Source organism: Xyrauchen texanus, chromosome 6, assembly GCF_025860055.1.
Source record: "Xyrauchen texanus isolate HMW12.3.18 chromosome 6, RBS_HiC_50CHRs, whole genome shotgun sequence".
Taxonomy (NCBI): domain Eukaryota; kingdom Metazoa; phylum Chordata; class Actinopteri; order Cypriniformes; family Catostomidae; genus Xyrauchen; species Xyrauchen texanus.
In genome coordinates, this window is record NC_068281.1 from 46525863 (window position 1) to 46546108 (window position 20246).

The 20246-nt window shown below is 37.6% G+C and overlaps 2 protein-coding genes across 4 annotated transcripts in view; one reads left to right on the top strand and one right to left on the bottom strand.

The window, feature by feature from the left end:
* The window catches only part of LOC127644551 (gastrula zinc finger protein XlCGF57.1-like), a 532867-nt gene that overhangs the window by 148665 nt on the left and 363956 nt on the right, over positions 1-20246 (top strand). The gene's annotated exons all lie outside the window — the stretch shown is intronic.
* Positions 1829-19336, bottom strand: LOC127644565 (gastrula zinc finger protein XlCGF8.2DB-like). Of its 2 annotated transcripts, none has more exons than XM_052127792.1 (4): positions 19290-19336; positions 18208-18259; positions 13034-13274; positions 1829-4277 (listed from the first exon to the last, which is right to left on the bottom strand). In XM_052127792.1, exons 3-4 carry the CDS (start codon positions 13116-13118, stop codon positions 3451-3453), a joined length of 912 nt encoding a protein of 303 aa, XP_051983752.1. In that variant the 5' UTR covers positions 13119-13274; positions 18208-18259; positions 19290-19336; the 3' UTR covers positions 1829-3450. The 2 variants fall into 2 exon arrangements, with proteins under 2 accessions (XP_051983752.1, XP_051983753.1); XM_052127793.1 differs by lacking the exon at positions 19290-19336 and adding an exon at positions 18957-19071.

The following is a 20246-nucleotide window of genomic DNA, read 5'->3' on the forward strand; positions in this document are numbered from 1 at the left end:
TGGGAGAAATCAATATTTGCTAGGACAGGGGCTTCTGTCTTTAGCCTTTCAAAGGCAGTCTGACATTCTGTGGACCAAAGGACAGGACGGAAACCAGTACGTTTGTCTGCACCAGTTAAGAGGACGTTTATGGAGCAGGCTATTTCAACAAATCCTGCAATAAAGCCACGATAATATCTTGCTAAGTCCAAAAAGGCACGTACCTCCTTAGTTGAAGTGGGAATGGGCCATTCTTGCACTGCAGAGACTTTAGCAGGGTCTGTCATTACTCCAGCAGCACTAACAATGTGTACCAAGAACTTAACTTCCCTTTGGAACAACTGGCACTTGTCAACTCTCAGCTTCAGACCATCTAAATGCAATCACTGTAAAATGCTTTCCAAATACTGCCAGTGAGTATAAATCAGGTGAGTAAACAATTATGTCATCCAAATATACCAAAAATGTATGACGAATGTAAAGACATGCGCAAGAAAGAGCAGTTGTCCATGGTTGTCCGCTATTTGCGCAACGAAGCAGTGATTGAAAAATTCCTAGACTTCACTCCAGTAGGCCAGGATGCAGACTCAATACTGAGAAAGATTCAAATGACACTTAGCCAGTGTGTCATTGATATAGGCTCCTGCGTCAGGCAATGCTATGATGGCACAGCCGTGATGTTATAATGTACATACACAGTCACGCACAAAGGCTGAATCTAGTTTTAGTGGATTGTGTGAGCAGAGTCAGACCGGCAGAAGAGTTTTTTGAAACAGTGCAAAGGCTGTATAACTTATTTTCTGGATCGGTCATTCACAACATTTTTATTAAAAAAACAAAACAAAAACTAACTCCAGACACTGGGCATGTCAGTATTCTGAATTGTGGGCCGTAAAGAAAGTGCTCCCAGCCATATGTACAACACTATTTCATGTAATCAGCCAGGAAAACCATTGCAGGAAACTTGAGGCAAGTTCTCTGAATGGACTCATTGATACACAGTTTGTCTTGCAACTGACATTGTTTGAGGATCTTTTTAAAGTGACCATGTCAGATCACCATCAGTCACCCGACCTTGAACTTTCAACAGCAGGACAGAGCACAGTCTGTTATCACTACTATTTCTGAGAAACGTTCAGAAAGTTCATGGGAAGAAATCCCAAAAGAGCTACAAAGGTCTGATCACGATTTACATGCATAGTATGGACCTACCTTCACCTAGCAGCTGCAAACAAAATGCCTTCAGCTTGCTCACAGTGGTCCTAAATACAATATTATTTAATGATTAATATTTTATACACGGTTTACAATCATATTTAATCAAACTACACAATGATTACTCAAAGACTGTATGTACATTACAGTTATTTTCTTTTGTTTTTGTTAATGCATGATACCTGTAAAGCTGCTTTGAAATTATGTTGTGAAAAGCGCTATACAATTAAAAATGATGATTACGGAGCGGAGATAATTCTTCTAAACATCTTTGTTTGTGTTCTGCAGAAGAAAGATCATACCCATCTGGGATGTATGAGGGTGAGTAAATGATGGGAGAAATAAAATTTTTGGGTGAAAAATTAATTACATTTTTCAAACACACACAAAAATGGTGTTATAACCCCTGCATCGTTTGTGAAACAAAATTAATAATTAAAGATAAAACAACAATCAAGTTAACGTTTATGAATAATAATTATGTCAAGATGTTAAACATTGTTCACATTCAGCTTTTATATGGGCAAAAACTGAACTGAAAATTTCAATATTTTGGAAGTTGGAAAGTAAATTTTTTGGGAGAATGTGTAGTTAAAGATGCAGATTGAGATATTTTGTAATAAGTGGTGTTTTATTAAAATAAATAAATTGAATGAATCATTTTTATTTTATCTAAAGTGAACAAATAAAAACTTTGGCATAGTCCTTGAAAAAACAAATAGAAATGTGCTTAAAAATAGCGTGAAAGTCCTTGAATTTCACTTTGAAGCATCTGAACCCAGTAAGAATGATGCACCCTCATAGCGCCTGTGCACAGCATTTTACATTCATTATGAACATTTTCATGACTTTTAACAATTTATTGCACTTCCATGACTGTTCCAGACTAGTCATGGAAATCAAAATTTTGAAATTCCCTGATAATTCCAGGTTTTCTGTGATACAATCTTAGATATAATAAAATACATGCCCAAGTAAAACTTGTTTTTACAAAGCATAAATGTAATTGGAATACTGGAATAACCAAAATGTATTTCCTTGAAAAAAATGTCATCCACATAGTAATTGGTTAAGCCTCTATAATCTTGATTTCAATTCAAGAAAGTTTGTTCCATTCTCAAATTCTCAATGCATCAGCACCTTTTAAAAGTGAACAAAATGTAACAAAAGTTCAAATGAAAGGAGACATTACAATAATAGACATTTCTATATGTATATTTCTGTTACTTACGGAAGCTCAAAGAGGCCTTACGTTATTATTATTTTTCTGTCTCGTTTTCTCTTGATCTCGACATAACAAAAAGTTGTTTTTGCCTTTAATTTTCTATACAGTTTTTAATTGACCTACAGGATTTACAATTAAAAGTTTATTACAAGGTATAAAGGACAATGAGAGATCATTGGCAGAAAAGTACAATTTATTATATGTAAATGTAAAGTTATGTTAATTCATTACACTTTGGTTATAAAATATTCACCTGCCCTATCCAAGAGTATTCTAACCAGTCACCTTTCACATAGGCTAAATCAAACATATTAATAAACACCAGGCAGCACGTCACAAACACTTAATAAACGCTTTTTCATCAATAGAGTAAGACTCGCTTTCTTCTGCACTCAACAGGAGTCAAGGAGCTCGTCTTTCTGTGCTTTCCGCAAAGTACATTTATAACTGCAATATGCGCGCACTTGGATCTAAATCGCGGCTGGCTTCACCGCAGTCATGCAGATGTCCCGGTCCCTCAAGTTGGCTGGCAATGAAATTGACCAAAAGTTCAGGGTTACACTCAGGGTCACTGTATTTTCTACGACAAAGTTGTAGACGTGATAGTCTTCTTCTAAGGTGTCTGACACTAATCTGGATGTTGTCAATGACAGAGAGACGTCGAGATCTCGAAAAAAAATTAAGTCATGATCACGAGAAAACAACCTCAGTTATGTCGAGATCACGAGACAGAAAAATACAAATAACGCAAGGCCTCTTTGAGCTACCATAGTTACTACTACTACCCATCATAAAAAATATGCATTCTTAAAAACTTAAAAACTTTATTTATCTTTGGGTTTACCTGAAATTCACACAGTTTAAAGCATTGGACCTGAAAATGAACCTGAAAAACAGATTACTATGACATTTTTCTACCATGCTTGGTAGTTGATTTGATTGGGTAGTTGAGTTGATTGGGTACTTGATGTGGTGAAACTCTACTGAAGGCTGGAGAGAATACTCCTGACTGAGTGTAACTCTATAAAATATTATGAACAGTTGTTAAATTTTTCTTTAATATGGACTCTCTGGTGCAACTTCAAGTTGCCGGCTCCTGCAAAGGAATCACCACACTCAAGGCACACATGAGTTTTCCCACTAGTATGAATTTTCTGGTGCACGTTAAAACGGTATGTGCATGAAAAATTCTCTCCACAATAAGAGCACAAATGGGGGTCCTTATGAATGCTCAAGTCTGATTCCAAGATAAAACTTTCAGCGCACTGATCACAGTTAAATGACTTTTCTCCAGTGTGCAGAAAGGAAAGATGACATTGAAGATTATTTAAATATTTGAATGTCTCTCCACAGTGATGGCATGTGAAAGGCCTCTCTCCAGTGTGAACACTCATGTGGGCATTAAGGCTTTTTATTTGTCTGAAACTCTTTCCACACTGAGGACATGTGAAAGTATTCTCTTCAGAGTGAACTCTTATGTGCCTTTTAAGGTTTTCTTTCTGTGAGAAACTCTTTTCACACTGAGGACATGTGAAAGGATTCTCTCTGGTGTGAACTCTTATGTGCCTTTTAAGGTTTTCTTTCTGTGAGAAACTCTTTTCACACTGAGGACATGTGAAAGGTTTCTCTCCAGTGTGAATTCTCACATGACTGGTAAGGTGTCCTTTTTGTCCAAAACTCTTTCCACACTGAGGACATGTGAGAGAATTTGTGGCTCCTGTCCTTCGAGTTGTTTGTTGTGAGGAATTATTTTCAGTCTGTGAGCAACAAAATGTTATGGATGTTTGAGGTTCCTGATACCAATGTTTCTCCTCCAATTCATTCAGTTCTTGACTTTCCACCTTCACTTCCATCAGGCCTACAAGAAACATGAAAAGGTAAATAATATAATACAATTAAGGGCAACAAATTGTGAAATGAAAATAAGATTAGTTCAGCAATATGTCAGACGAAGGTCTTGTTAATTTATTGGTCCCTGAAGGTTGTGTCCTATTACAAACATTATTTTGTCTCAGGATCTGTAACCCCAATTTAGATATTTTTTTTGTTCAATGCTGATGAAATGGCATTGATATGGAGTTTAATGAAACTGGTGCGGTCCACACTGAGATCGTTACTGATGGGGAGATTGCAATCGTGAGAGGCCTCAGATCATGATCACTACCGACGGGGGCAGGAACGCTCCACATTCGACATTCCCATTTGACAGGCCCTACGCATCGGACATCGCCACAGGCCCGCCCACCGTTTCCTAGCGACGGTACCTGGCTCCCTGACTCGGCAACTTTAAACTAGCTGTTTATCAAGATGTTTTCTTTTTTTGCAGTTTAGTTGATTGTAAAATTAATAAATAAATGTCTACACAGCAACTGATACTGGCTTCCCCGGAGAAGAAGCCAGTTAACAAGCCAAGCCACGGCTCTGAAGAGGAACTATGCACTATCGTGGCTGATGAGCTAAGGATGCATCTTAGCTTCGTCATAGAAATGTTTAAGGAAGAATTTGTGCAGGTTGTGGACAAACTTGGGTTGTTGTAAGACTTTCGACTATTTTCATTGCCAAGAAAGACACTGTTGAACTTAAACTAGCAGTGGACTCCCTTCTGGGAAAAAAAGCCAAGGATCGAAAGTAAAGGCTGTCAAACTAACATTCGTCTAATGGGGTGCAAAGAGAGTGGTGAAGGTGATGACCCAGTGCGATATATACAGAACCACCTTCCCAAATGGATCCCTTCCCTTGGTGGCAAGTAACTGGAGGTTGAAAGAATGCATTGTATCAACACCGACAAATGCTTCCAACCCAGCCCTCACACATTCATCTTCAAGCTGCTCTGCTATTAAGATCGGAATGCGATCCTCAACGGAGCCAGAGCTGTTGGTCAAATTTGTAATAATGGTGCCTTGTTGCTTTTCTTTCCAGACTATGGCATTTTTACGGTGGCTAAAAGGACAGTGGTGGCCTTAGCAAGGAAGGAGCTGATACAAATGGCAATATCCTCCTTATGCTCTAACCCACGGTGGTGAAGCTTATTCACCAAAGCATGACATCACTTATCGGGACACCAGCCAAATTTTAAGAGTTCGTAATCAATCAGTTCCCATCTTGAAGGCCAACTTCAAAGGATGATGAGTCAGCGATGTTACAGGATTCCATTCTGGATGAATAAGAAGAAACCAACGATGATCCCAACATGAATCTGTGGTAAAAGTTGACTCTTCGTTGCCTGGAGAGGACACTGGGTAAGGTTTGACATGTGAGTCAAGTCTGCAAAGTTTGCCACGTATCCAAATGTATTTATTTTCTTGGCAGGTAGAAGTTTATTCTAGCGCTTTGCTTACTGCCAATGTTTTTCTTGTTGTTGTTATTGTTAGTGTGCTAGTGTGTTACTCAATAAAGGGAAAGATGCCTTAGAGTGTTCCAGTTACAGGCCAATAAGAATATTATCCACAGACTCAAAGTTGTTTGCAAAAGTCTTGACTTTAAGATTGGATCAGCATATGGGTCTAGTGATCAATTATGATCAGTCAGGTTTTCTTAAAGAGAGATTTGCAGCAGATAACCTTTTATTCACAAAGAAGACTCCTATACTGTTTCCTCTGTGGCCTTTTCCTTGGATGCAGAGAAAGCGTTTGATAGAATTAAATAGAATTTTCTTTGGTCTATGGTCTCACTGTCTTTCTTTTATCTTCATTATCTATCTTAGCAGGGGTATCCGCCAAGGGTACCCACTAGAGCCCGAAGCCATTTGTTTTGAGAATAATGGCTGGCTGATGAAGTTATTGGCTAGCTAGCCGGCTCAGCCAAAACCTAAATGGCTGCTGCAGCCGCCAAACTTTTCATAGTTGCAAATGGCTGAAGCTGCCACTTCATGTCTACAGATGTCTATGTTATACTGATTTACTAGATCTCAATATTTCCAAGCAATGCATGGCTTACACTATATTTCTACAAAATGCAATACAATGTAATAAAGAAAACACCAGATTTTACTTTCACAACGTATGTACATATTTATTTTGTAGTCTGTATGCTACTAAACATTTTCAAATAGCCTACAATGTGTTGTGTTTAGGCTAAATGTATGTAGGCTAAGTTGTATACAATAACTTGGCATTATCATGGATGAAGCTTATCATATTACACCTTGAAGGAGCAAGTGATGATCGTTTGCCATTGAGCAGTAGGCCAGTGGAACTAAATATGCATTCCACCAGCACACTACCTGCGTGACGGCAGAGATCGCGGAGAAGTATATTGATTAAGAACGCAAACTTTTGTTGAATTTATGAGAAATCTACAGACGCAAACAGATGAAGAGTAGTAAAATAAAGACCTAAATGTGTATTTCGGACTTTTTTTCACCACAAGTCTGAAAGAAGACATGTTATTGAAGACAAATATCCAAAAATCTCAAAATTGACCAGTTAAAAAAAACCTGATGTTTTTGCCTGCCGTGTCTCGCCTTAATATAAACACACACTGTTATCAGTATTATTTTGGACAAAGACATTTCACGTCAATGTACACTGAAGCATGCGTCGTGAATTAGCAATGTGGAAATAGTGGTTTGTTACTGCAGTAATATCACGTTCAGTGCTATAAAGCTCTCCGTTCCAGAATATTTGGTTCATAACATCAATCTTTGATTCAGGTGTTTGTGCAACCGTGCCCTGAAGATTTAACAAAAGTCTGGGTAGGCCTAATTTAAAAAAAAATGTAAGTAGGAATTAGGAAAGTATGTGAGAAGTGAGATCAACATTACGTTGCTTGCTTCTTTCCGCCATTTCACCTCAGTGCGAGAAAAAAATGCATCGCTTCTTCTGTACGGAAAACTAGCAATTTTAATTGGTCGTCAATTCACTGTGAGTCTGTGTATCGTAGCAACGAGCACAAGACAGTGCTGTTATGAATCCAGTGGGAAAATAGATCTCGTGTATTGTTTATATATTTCGTGTGTGTATGTCTATGTAATAGAATTATTATTTGATGCAAATAATTCTAGCCAGCTCAGCCAAACTTTATCAGATGGCGGCTCAATTTGGCTTACGAAATTATTGGCTGGCGGCGGCTGAAATTTTAAATGGCGCAAATGGCGGCGGCTTTGGGGTCTAGTACCCACTGTTGCCCATACATTTTATTCTAGGTTTATAACATCTGGATTAAGCAGTGCTCTGCAATAGCCACTATAACCTACATGAATAAATGTCATAAAATTATTTATCAAACATAATAGAATCTTCTACAGAAGAACCGCTAATATTCTTGTTACACCTTTACATGTCTCTGATCAATACTTTGTTCAATTCAACATGATTCTCCCATCCAACATCTGGATTAAGCAGTGCTCTGCAATAGCCACTATAACCTACATGAATAAATGTCATAAAATTATTTATCAAACATAATAGAATCTTCTACAGAAGAACCTCTAATATTCTTGTTACACCTTTACATGTCTCTGATCACTACTTTGTTCAATTCAACATGATTCTCCCATCCATTGTAAAACCGACCCCACCTTTGATTTCCTTTCGCCGTAACCTCCGTTCCCTCTCACCCTCTCGCCTTTCCACTGATGTCTCTGCCTCTCTTCCCACAATAAATGTATTTTCCATGCTTGATGTAAACACTGAAACAGACAAACTTAGCTCTACTTTAACAACCTGTCTAGACAACATCTGTCCTCTCTCCTCTAGACCAGCAGGGACTACACCACCCAGCCCCTGGCTGTCTGACGTCCTTCGTGAACATCGGACTGATCTCAGTGCAGCTGAGAGGAGATGGCGGAAATCTAAAGATCCAGCTGATCTAGGTAAATATCAGCTTCTGCTTGCAACTTTTTCAAAAAGTTTTTTTTTCAAGAAGTTTTTTTTTTTAAACTGCAAAAACTTCATATTACCAGACCAAGATCAACAGCACCACAGACACTCGTAGCTTGTTTAGAACATTTAACACACTGCCCTCCCCCTCCAACACCTGACACATCACTGACAGCAGATACATTTTTTACTGATAAGGTTACAGCCATCAGCAATACATTCACAGCACCACACCCTGTCAAACACCTGGCTCCTCTATGCAACCCTTCTTTCCCTATGTTCTCTCCTTTAACTGACACTGAGGTCTCTAAACTCCTCCTCTCCAACCACCCCACAACCTGTTCCCTTGACCCCATTCCATCACACCTTCTCCAGGCCATCTCTCCGTCCATCCTACCGGCACTTACACACATAATTAACACATCCCTTCTTGCAGGCACTTTTCCCACTACATTTAAGCAGGCTCAAGTAACCCCACTGCTGAAAAAACCTGCACTTAACCCCACACAGATAGAACACTACAGACCAGTCTCTCTCATCCCATTCACGGCAAAAACACTTGAAAGGGCAGTTTTCAATCAGATCTCCGCCGATCTCTCACAGAACAAGCTGCTGGATGACAATCAGTCAGGCTTCAAAAATGGACACTCCACTGAGTCATTGAGTCGCTGAGACAGGCGAAAGCTGAATCCAGATCATCCGTTCTGATTCTGCTGGAACTTTCTGCTGCCTTTGATACAGTCAACCATCAGATCCTTCTCTCCACCCTCTCTAAACTGGGTATCACTGGAACTGTGCTTGACTGGTTCAACTCTTATCTCTCAGAAAGGTCCTTTGAGGTAGCATGGAGAGGGGAAGTATCCAAGCCACACCAGTTACTTACTGGGGTACCTCAGGGATCAGTGCTTGGGCCACTTCTCTTCTCCATATACACATCATCACTGGGACCCATCATCCAGTCACATGGTTTCTCTTACCACTGCTACGCTGATGACACGCAAATCTACTTGTCTTTCTAGCCCAACGTCACCACAGTGACCGCTCGAATCGCTGCCTGTCTGGCAGACATCACAGCCTGGATGAAGGCACACCACCTTCAACTCAACCCTGCCAAGACCGAACTCCTTGTCTTTCCAGCCAACCCGGCTGTTGAACACAATATCACCGTGCAGCTGGGTCCAACTACAGTTTCGCCTTCCAAAACGGTCAGAAATCTAGGGGTAACCATTGATGATGAGCTAAATTTCACAGACCACATTTCAAAAACTGCAAGATCATGTAGATATACACTCTACAATATCAGGAAGATAAGACCCTTCCTCTCTGTACATGCCACACAACTGCTCGTTCAGTCCCTTGTCATAACTAGACTGGACTACTGTAACGCTCTCATTGCAGGCCTTCCTGCATGTGCTATTAGACCTCTCCAAATGATCCAGATTGCAGCAGCACGTCTGGTCTTTAATGAACCTAAGAGAGCACATGTTACATCACTCTTTGTCTCTCTCCACTGGCTGCCGGTTCATGCACGTATTAAATTCAAGGCCCTGATGCTGGCATATAAAACAGTCACTGGGTCTGTTCCAGCATACCTAAAAACATTTATGCAGAGCTACGTTCCCACCAGAAGCCTGCGGTCGGCTAAGGAACATCGCCTTGTCGTACCAAAACAAAGAGGCATCAAAACACTTTCCCGGGCTTTCAGTTTCATCATACCACGGTGGTGGAATGACCTTCCCAACTCAATCCGGGAAGCTAACTCACTCTCTATCTTCAAAAAACGGCTAAAAACACATCTTTTCCAAAAGCACTTAACCGGTCACTAAAAAAAAAAAAAAAAAAAAAAAAAATTATTTACATTTCTTGTTGCACTTAAATCTGTTTTGTATACTATTCTGATGATATGTAAAGTAATATGGCACTTTTTGTACCACTGTCTCCCTAAGATGATTCGCTGATGTTCTTCCTCTTTTGAATAAATGTAAATGTAAATGTACAGAATGCCTAATACTGTTTCCTATATTTGGTAAGCTGTCTTGATATAAAATCAAATGACAAAATAAAAAAAACTAATCATTACTTATGTCCCTTACTTTGGCTGCTAAATCAGAGGTCCAGACCCTACCTTCTATGATTCAGATTGGTATATGTATCTTGGGATCAGAATCCTCCCTTCACTGACTTATATATCCAAATGGAATTACCAGGCTATTCTGGACAAGATTAAGAGTGAGCTGCCAGCTGATTTTAGACCTCCATGGTAGGATAGCAACCATTAAAATGAACATAGGCCCAATGTTAAATTTTCTTTCGCCATGTTACCATTTGCACTTCTAATTGCTATTTTAAAGAGCTTAATACTATTGTAACAAAATTTATATGGAACAATATGTGGTATAGAATTCACCTTAAAACCATGCTGACTAAAATCTCATGGAGGCTTACCTCTACCTGATTTTCAGACCTACCATCAAACATTTCAAATAAGACCTCTTAGGACTTGGGTTAATGCTGATTCCCCTGTTTCGTGGCTTGCTTTAGAAGCTAATACCACTTACCCTTTGTGCCTTCAAGACATACCCTTTTCAAGTATTTCTAAGAACATTATTACAAATTTTGGACCAATCATTGTGCATTCTTTAAAAACTTTGTGCAGGGATAAGCCATTTGTTTACAAAAATATGATTAATTGTAACATTTATACTCTGAAAGATATATGCTATGAGAATAGTTTATAGGTATAAGAGACTAATAACACTTTTTTAGGTACACCTGTACATCTACTTATTCATGCGATTATCTAATCAGCCAATCGTGTGGCAGCAGTGCAATGCATAAAATCATGCAGATACGGGTCAGGGCCTTCAGTTAATCTCCACATCAACCATCAGAATGGGGAAAAATGTCTCTGTGATATTGACTGTGGCATGGTTGTTGGTGCCAGATGGGCTGGTTTGAGTATTTCTGTAACTGCTGAACCCCTGGGATTGTCACACACAACAGTCTCTAGAGTGTTCGACATGTTGTGCATTCTGAGATGTTACTCTGCTCACTACAATTGTGCAGAGGTGTTATCTGAGTTACCATAGACTTTCTCTCAGCTTGAACCAGTCTGGCCATTCTCTGTTGACCTCAACTCATCAACAACATCTGCAGAACTGGTGCTCACTTTTTTTTTGTTTTTGGCACCATTCTGAGTAAACTATAGAGATTGTTGCACGTGAAAATTCAAGGAGATCAGCAGTTACAGAAATATTCAAACCAGCCGGTCTGGCACCAACAATCGTGCCACTGTCTAAATCATTGAGATCACATTTTTCCCCAATTCTGATGGTTTATATGAACATTAACTGAAGCTTTTGACCCATATCTGCATGATTTTATACATTGCACTGCTGCCACACGATTGGCTGATTGGATAATCAAATAAGTAGGTGTATAGGTGAATCTAACACAGAGTTCGGTGCGTATATGTGTGATTCCCCACATGTTGCAAATAGATCGGCTCTGAATCTAGGCATGATCGGCTGATAAAAGATTTAAGATGCAGATCGGCTGATTTAGATCAGTGGCTAATCGATCAGTGCACCCACACCATTAAGTCATTGTCAGTGCTTGGCCCAAATCTAAAATTTTAATGCACCATTTTTGCATTCAAATGTGGATTTTTATTTTATTAATTTGATGAATATCCGAATGAAACTTTGATACACTTGTTGGACTTCTTCTCAGTATGTGAGTTTTACACCACTGAAGTAGAACATGGATTGAACAGTAACTAGAGATTACTGTTGTTTTGTGCCAGGTTCAATAGTAACAGAAGCATTTCTGCATTTTCACAAGCAAGTTTCTGTTCTCATGTAGGTCTATTATGTAATGTGTTGCGCTAAATTACCAACCAGCTTTGGCACAAGCACAGTTAAACACTTTCAATTAATACGTTATTAGCCTCAGAGAGTGAATGCTTTATCACTACTGGGGATAGGAACTTTAATGTGCAACTAAGAAATGCAAATACTGACAAAATCTTTTGTTGAAAATGTTCAGTTTCTAAAAGTTTGGAGGCATTCCTATTTGCCACTGTTTAAAAAATATGCCAAGGCAAAACAGAGTTTCAAGATGTACAAATATGGAATCTGTCACCAAACAGTAACCAACTGTGATTAATAATGAAGAAAGCTTGTGTAGTCAATTGTAACAATGCCCTTTTTTGTAAATTCAAGTCTAAAATTTGTCTGGTGAAACCATTTGTAGTCCCTAGTTACATTAATGCTAGACAAGTGGTACTTAAAGGAACAGTTCATCCAAAAACTAAAAGCGATATGATAGGTTTTAGTGACAAATCAAATCAATATTTATGTCCTTTTTTTTACTATAAATTATTTTACAAGACTTTTCGCACATTCACATCAACATTTTTGCTATCATTTATCACAGTAAACTGTAACAGATTTTTTCAATACAACTGTGGAAGTTGTAGCCAAGAAAAAAACAAGAACAGCACATACTCTCCCTGTCATAGGTAAGTATATTAGATTGAAAGACTTGCTTGAATGTTGTAGAGATGACAAATTGTACCAGTAGTGTTTTCCTCATTCCACAAGGCAATGAGCTGCCAACAAATGATTGATCATCACATCTACTGGATGTGAATAAGTACATTTATTTTTCATATTTCTTATTCTCTTGTGATCAGATCACCTAAACACATCTTAATTCCAGGTGTAAACGGGGTCTGAGATACTCAAATCACACATCAGCAGTTATTAATAAGTAGTCAAGAATGGACACAAACCTATTTGTTCCTCAGTTTCTTCATCTTTCACTCTGTGTGGTTCTGGATAACCCATGTCCTCTCTCTCCTCTTTAATAAAATCCATCTTTGCAGTAGTACGTCAGAAATTGTTGACACACTTGAAGTTTGTCCTGCTCTTCTGGAAACTCTTCTTCATAGATGACAGGAATATTCAGAGCATTTATTGTTGAATTGATTTGGGAGTGGATTCACAATAACTGTGTGGTAGTGATGACCAGACCTGCCAACATTCAAAATAAATGTCAAAATTAAAAAAAAAATCTGTATTAACACATTTAAGCTTTTCTGCATTACTCTTGACATTTCTGTATTTTCTTCAAAATGTACTTTGACAGCCCCCACATTATCACATGTTGAAGAAATGATGAATCACAAATAAAAGTAACAAAAACAAACAGAAAAAATAAAAATAAAGGAAGTACAATGATAAAAGATTTCACAGCCTCTTTAATTCTCATGGGTTAAAGGTTACAGTCAGTCAGCCTCATTACAACAGACACTTATCAGGGCATACATTGCTAAAAAATAAATAAACTAGTACTCATGTTTCCAGTAATCAAGTACTTCAGAGATTATTTGAACCATGGCCGTAATGAGCCATGATGTCACCGAGGTCCAGACCTCTATAAAATTGTAATATTCAAAAATAAATTTTGATGCTATATACAACTGAACAACATGTGACTACAATTTTGAATTGCCCTCGGTCAGTTCATATCAGACAAGTTCACGATACAGTCCAGTGCATTAAATCTTTAATTTAATATTTATTCAAAATTATTACTGTCCAGAGGTCCATAACGCAGCTGAAGCAGCACATACATTGGATATAAAAAGTCTACAGCAGGTTTTTATGATGTAAAAAATTAAACAAAGATAAATCAAATCAGATTTTAGCACCTTTAAAATTAAGGATAATTTTTTGGCTTCAATATCTCAGAAAAGATGAATCTTTCCCGTAGCGTAAGCTAGCTTAAGCAATACGAGAGAACCAAAGTGACACATCTCAGAGAAAAAAACACAGAAATAAAAAACTTAGAATAACTGCATAAGTGTTCACACCCTTTTATAATTGGGTATGTGGCTGTGTTCAGAATCAACCAAGCATCAAGCTCATGTGAAATAGTACACCCCTGTCTTCACCTGAAGTGACTCTGATTCACTCCAAATAAATCTCAGCTGTTCTTGTAGGATTTTTTTTGACATCTTGGTTGCATGCTTACAAAGTGCCAACGGGACCTCATTGTTGAAAGGTGTCGCTCAGGTGAGGGCTACAATTTTTTTTTCCAAGGCATTAGATATACCATGGACACAATGAAGACAGTCATCACAAGTGGAGAAAGTATGGCACAACAGTGACATTATAAAGAACAGGACGTCCCTCCAAAATGTATGAGAAGACAAAGAGAAAACTGGTCAGGGAGGCTGTCAAGAGGCCTAAAGCAACATTAAAGAAGCTGCAGCTCTTTCTGGCAAGTACTGGTTGCTCCCCCTAAATGTGACCACTATCTCCTGTATTCTTCATCTATCTGGGCTATGGGGCAGGGTGGCATGACCAAGCCTTTACTGATGAAAAAAAAAAAAAAACACCCAAGCCAGGCTCCAAAAACCATGTGGAAAAATGTGTTAAGGTTTGATGAGACCAAGATTGAATAAAAAAAAACACTGCACATCAGCAAAAGAACACCACGGTAAAGCATGGTGGTGATAGTATCATGCTTTGGGGCTGCTTTTCTTCAGCTGGAATTGGAGCTTTAGTGAAGGTGGAGGAATCATAGCTCCAAGTACCAGTCAATATTGGCACAGAACCTTCTGGCGTACCCTAGAAAGCTGAAATTGAAGAGACCCTTCACCTTTCAGCATGACCATGATCCAAAGTACACATCCAAATCAACAAAAGAATAGCTTCAGCAAAAGATTCATGTTTTGGAATGGCCCAGCCAGAGCTCAGACCTGAATCCTATAGAAAATCTGTGGGGGGACCTGAAGGGTCATACACAGTAGATGCCCTCGCAATTTGACAGATCTGGAACGTTTTGGCAAAGAAGAGTGGGAAAATATTCCCAAGTCAAGATGTGCCAAGCTAATAGACTCTTATCCAAACAGACTGAGTGCTGTAATAAAATTAAAGGGTGCTTCAACTAAGTATTAGTTCAGGGATGTGCACACTTATGCAGTTAGGTTATTCCACTTTTTTTTCTCTGAAAAGTGTCACTTTTTCAGTGGCATTGCATAGGTTGTAATTTTTAGATTAAAGGTGCAAAAATTCTTATTAAAGACATATCTTTGTTTAATTTTTTACATCACAAAAACAAGGGCTGCACCGATACCTCTATTTGTCAATTGGTGTGTATGCATGCAGTGCATATGAGCAGAGAGTAGAAACTTTTCAAAGTTGTATTGTAGCTTTCATCATACCCTTTGATGTTATGCCATGTTTCTTTTTTGTGCTATAAGTTAAGAGAGAGCGCACGCTGTGCCCTGCGAATGGGCAGTAATCGCATTCTGTCACACACAGCAATAAAGAGTATCAAAACAACATTTGTGCAGATATTAATGAGACCAGATGACGGCTTGAATGTCAAACTTGGCTTGTTTATTGGTCTTCGTGGATGTGTCAATGGATGGTTTTCAAATAATTGATTGTCCCATGAAATCACTCCCCTCAGTCTCAAGTTAAGTGTGAACAGGTATGTTAAACTAATGCAAATGTATACACCAAGCACTTCTGGACAACATTTTTCAAAATAGATTGAATAAATTAATTATGAAATAAATACGAACATGAATTATAGTGTAAAAATAAAATAGTTCACAACAACTATTTTAGGACATCTAACACTATGGTGAATATATTATATTCATATGCTTTCTACAAAAAATACAAATATTTAAATATGTATTTTATTATCTGCTACATAGCTGGTAAATGGTATATATTGCATGCAGTGTAAATACAATTTGGAACAACAAAGATTTTGTGATCAGTGGGATAGACCGTCATTTATTTATTTTTTCAAATAAAATTGAGTTTAAGCAGTGGGGAATCCGATGTTTCGTGCACTTCGATGACATCATCATAGGAATATTGTATCACATATTGAATATCACATTATCCAACAACTTATCGCATATCACATTTTTTTAATCGCTAGCAGATTAGTTGACCATGGACTGGTCTCAAGCTCTCAACTGCGGTGTGCAGCGTAACTCATTGACGTTACGTGTATGCTGGAATCTTTTCAACTGTAAATGCACAAGAATACAGGGTTGGAAGGGTTACTTTTGAAATGTATTACACTACAGATTACAGAATATATGCTGTAAAATGTAATTTGTAACATATTCCGTTAGATTACTCAAGGTCAGTAACATATTCTAAATACTTTGGATTACTACTTCTTCAGCACTGGTAGATGTTTTCACTTGTTTTGATTATAAAAACTCTGTCAGTACAGTAAGACAAAATGCACATGTTAAAAATACATTCTCTGAAAAAAAGAAATATCTTATGCAGTGTTGTTTCTAAAACAAGATAAATCAAATTGATCTTGTTTTAAGGACTTGTAGATATTTTACAGGTAAACAATACAAAAATGATCATCAAGAATATGATTTTTTTCCTAATATATCAAAGGTCTTACTAGAAAAACAGAAATGATGATCCAATGTGATAATAAATATGATTGTGTCTCGTAACATTTTTATGTAAAATGGCTAGAAACAGTATTTTAGCTTAGCGCAGTGGTTCTCAACCTTTTTTGAACAAACGCCCCCTGACCTCTTCATGATCCTCTTAACGTCCCCCCCCCCCAAAAAAACAAAACAAAAAACACTTCAGAAATACTATTACAGCCAAACAATTGCAACACTGATACCTGAAGCCTGAGTTTTTGGTAAAAAAAAAAAAACTGAAACAGAAGTTTCTTAAAAACTACATGTAAAAGCCTCAAGTTGAGTAATATTGTGTTTGGAAAAAAATGCAAAAACACATGGATTGTTTGAAAGGTATTGCAAATGTATTTAGAAATTCAAACAAATTCAGGCTAACACACAAATTTTTTTAAGATGAACCAATCACGTGAACAATAACGTAACTAACCTAAATGGCCAATGAAAAAGCAGCGGTCTTTCGCGCACTCAATTAGGCAATAATATACTAGGCTTCAAATTTGAATAGCCTACAAACGGTCATTTGATTTCAAATGACGAACAAAGATGACAACAGCTCGGCCACCTGAACTGAACCGAAGAAAAAACGACGTCAAAAACAGCCACTTTTTTTTTATTAATTACGGTCATTAGTGTGAGCCCTGAGCACTAATTATGCGCCTAATTATGTATTCCGCGTTATGTACAGAAAAAGCCGGTGAAAGCGCACCTCTATTTTGTGCTAAAAATTCTCCGCCTCTTAAAAGCATGTGTAACTTAGGAAGCGGCTCTCCTGGCATATCCTCCTGGTGAAGTGGCAGCAGTAATCCGAGCAAGACGAAGACATAGGCTAAGGAGAAGAGCTGAAAAGATTTTTGCGCAGGCCGCCTGTTGAGTACCTCTGTGTAACGCCCCCCATTTGTGCCTGAGCACCCCCCTCTCTGCTGCCTCGTTCACACTGCCCCCCAACACTGTCCAAATGCCCCCGTTGAGAAACGCTGGCTTAGCGTAAAGCTGACAATTTACACAAGGTTTATTTCTATTTCTTCTGCTCCAAACTTACTTCAAACTTAGTTCTCTGTCTGCTCGTATGAATGCAACACATCATAAGAAAGTGTTTCACCGCTGTTCAAGGTATTGGCAGTGACATCAATTTTGCTGCTTCAGTATTTGTAGATTATTTATTAACATGTTTGAAAACATCTAATCATGGTAATGAAGATCCACGCTTGGTTATACCTGAAGTTACTATGGTCTTGTTACAAAAACACTGTTAAAATTATAATATTCAAAATAAAAGAAAGACAAACCATTGTCAATTTTATAGGGGCAAATGGTAAACAGAATCAAGGGCTTTAAATGCTCTCTGATTATAGAAAAATATATAAAAAATTTCCAAGAGATGGCTGAACTTGTAGCAACGTGATCCTGATGAAAGGAGTCCTAATTCAGTCGAACTCTGAATAATTTAGCCCTATCTAAATTAGGTGTTAACTTTTTACCTTTTATAGGTGTCATAGATCCCTAGGGGGCTGCCAGGAAGTGCCAAGGGGTCTGCAGTAAAGAAAAAAGAGACCCAATTTAACAATATTATTCTTTCATTCTACTTTATGAGAACAGTATAAATATATTTCAATTCAATTAAAAAAAGATTGATATTAATATCACTTTTATTATTAGTTTCTGCCTCTAAACTAACTTTTATTTTATAGGCCGCAGACCCCCACCGGTGCTACCAAATGAGGTGCTGGTACCACCAATTGTAGAATGTGCCACCACCCTCAAAAGTTAGTCTGGGGCCCTGCAAATGCATTGTTAAATAAATATAAAAATAGCTAGTGTACAAAACCAGCTCAGTTTATTTCCTGTTATACCACGGTTCATTCCAAAATTTGACTGTTTTCAATTTCCGGTCTCCAGCGATTTTTTCGCATCGGCATATTCTTATCTGTGTATTGCCGATTCTTCACATAGTAATTTATTTTATTGACAGTGAGCAAACTCATCATTATTTTAATTATTAACGTGCAGTGCTCATGTTGAATTGATGTCTGTTAACATAAATTATTTCCCCTATATATCTCATAACAGAGTGGGCTTCTTAGGCCCACATCAGCTTGTATAAATATAAATACCTTTATAAAATGTCTTTATTCTTTTTTTTAAGTATATTAAAATTATACTCGGTGGAAATTAACCATAAATACCATACTGTTTGGTTACTTAAAAGTCATCGAATTGTATAAGTTACCCAGAAATATCCTCACATGAACCTCCAGCAGTCTGATACGCCACAAACATAAAATATAAAGATAAAATGTGTTCATGTAACTGTATGTCACCAGATCTCTGCTAAACCGACACACTGAATATATTAATCAAAGTAATCTCAACATATACCGACGGAAAGTAAAAGCTAAATCTGTAAATACATTTTACACAAACATTTAAAACGACCGACACTACATAAATCAACGGAAAATTATTTCTATAACATTTTCATGTAGTTGGAACAAATCTGTAAAACTTCATCAATTTCGAACGTTTTTCATCGTTTTATTCACCATGAATGAGGAAGACTAACCTGACACAGAAAGAGAAATGCCAGATGACTCGCGTGGCGCAAGTTTATGACGTCAAACAAGAGAACGGTTCGGAGAATCAAAATAAAATTAATAATATTGAAAATACTGATCCTACAATCATAGGCAAAGAAATTCATAATTTCTACAGCGACCTGTATTTGCCTAATTTTTCTCCAAAAGAGTGTGATGACTTCTTTGGAAAAATTATTAATTTTATTCCTAGGATTGACAATAAATTAAGAGATCCTGATGCACGATTAGGTATGGAAGAACTCGATTTAGCAGTTCAGAAACTTAAGTCAAATAAATCCCCTGGTCCCGACGGCCTTACAGGACATTTTTATACATTTTTTTGGAATGATTTGAAAATGTTAATGTTTAATGCTCTTATTGAATCTATTGAAGATGGATCCTTGGGCCCCACAATGAGTCAAGGCTTGATTATATTAATCCCCAAACCAGATAAAGATCATAGATACTTAGATAATCTCCGACCAATCACTTTGCTTGACAATGACTATAACATTTTTACACAGGTTCTTGTCAATCGATTGAAAGAGGGCCTTAATGGGGTAATGAGGTTCAGTCGGGATTCCTTAAAGGAAGATCTATTCACAACAATGTAAGACTATTGGATATGATTGAATACAATCATTTGATTAAGGATGATGGATATATTCTTTTCTTAGACTTTAAGAAAGCCTTTGACACGTTAGAACATAGTTTTTTATTCGCTTTAGAGCACTTTGGTTTTGGTGAGCACTTGGTCAATATTATAAAAATGATTTATAAAGATATGAACAGTTCCATTTCTCTTCCTTACGGTACTTCACAAAGATGTCCTATTAGTCGTGGAATAAGACAGGGCTGCCCCTTATCCCCTCTTTTATTCATGTTGGCTGCAGACATGTTGTCTACTTTAGTTATTCATGATCGAACAGTACAGAAATTAAATG

What these genes read in the sequence shown, in the direction of transcription:
- LOC127644565 (XM_052127792.1), bottom strand. Translation starts at nt 13,118, where the DNA reads ATGGATTTTATTAAAGAGGAGAGAGAGGACATGGGTTATCCAGAACCA. An exon ending in AGAAACTGAGGAACAAATAG is followed by an intron (nt 4,278 to 13,033) that starts GTTTGTGTCCAT and finishes TGTTTCTTGTAG; the next exon opens with GCCTGATGGAAGTGAAGGTG.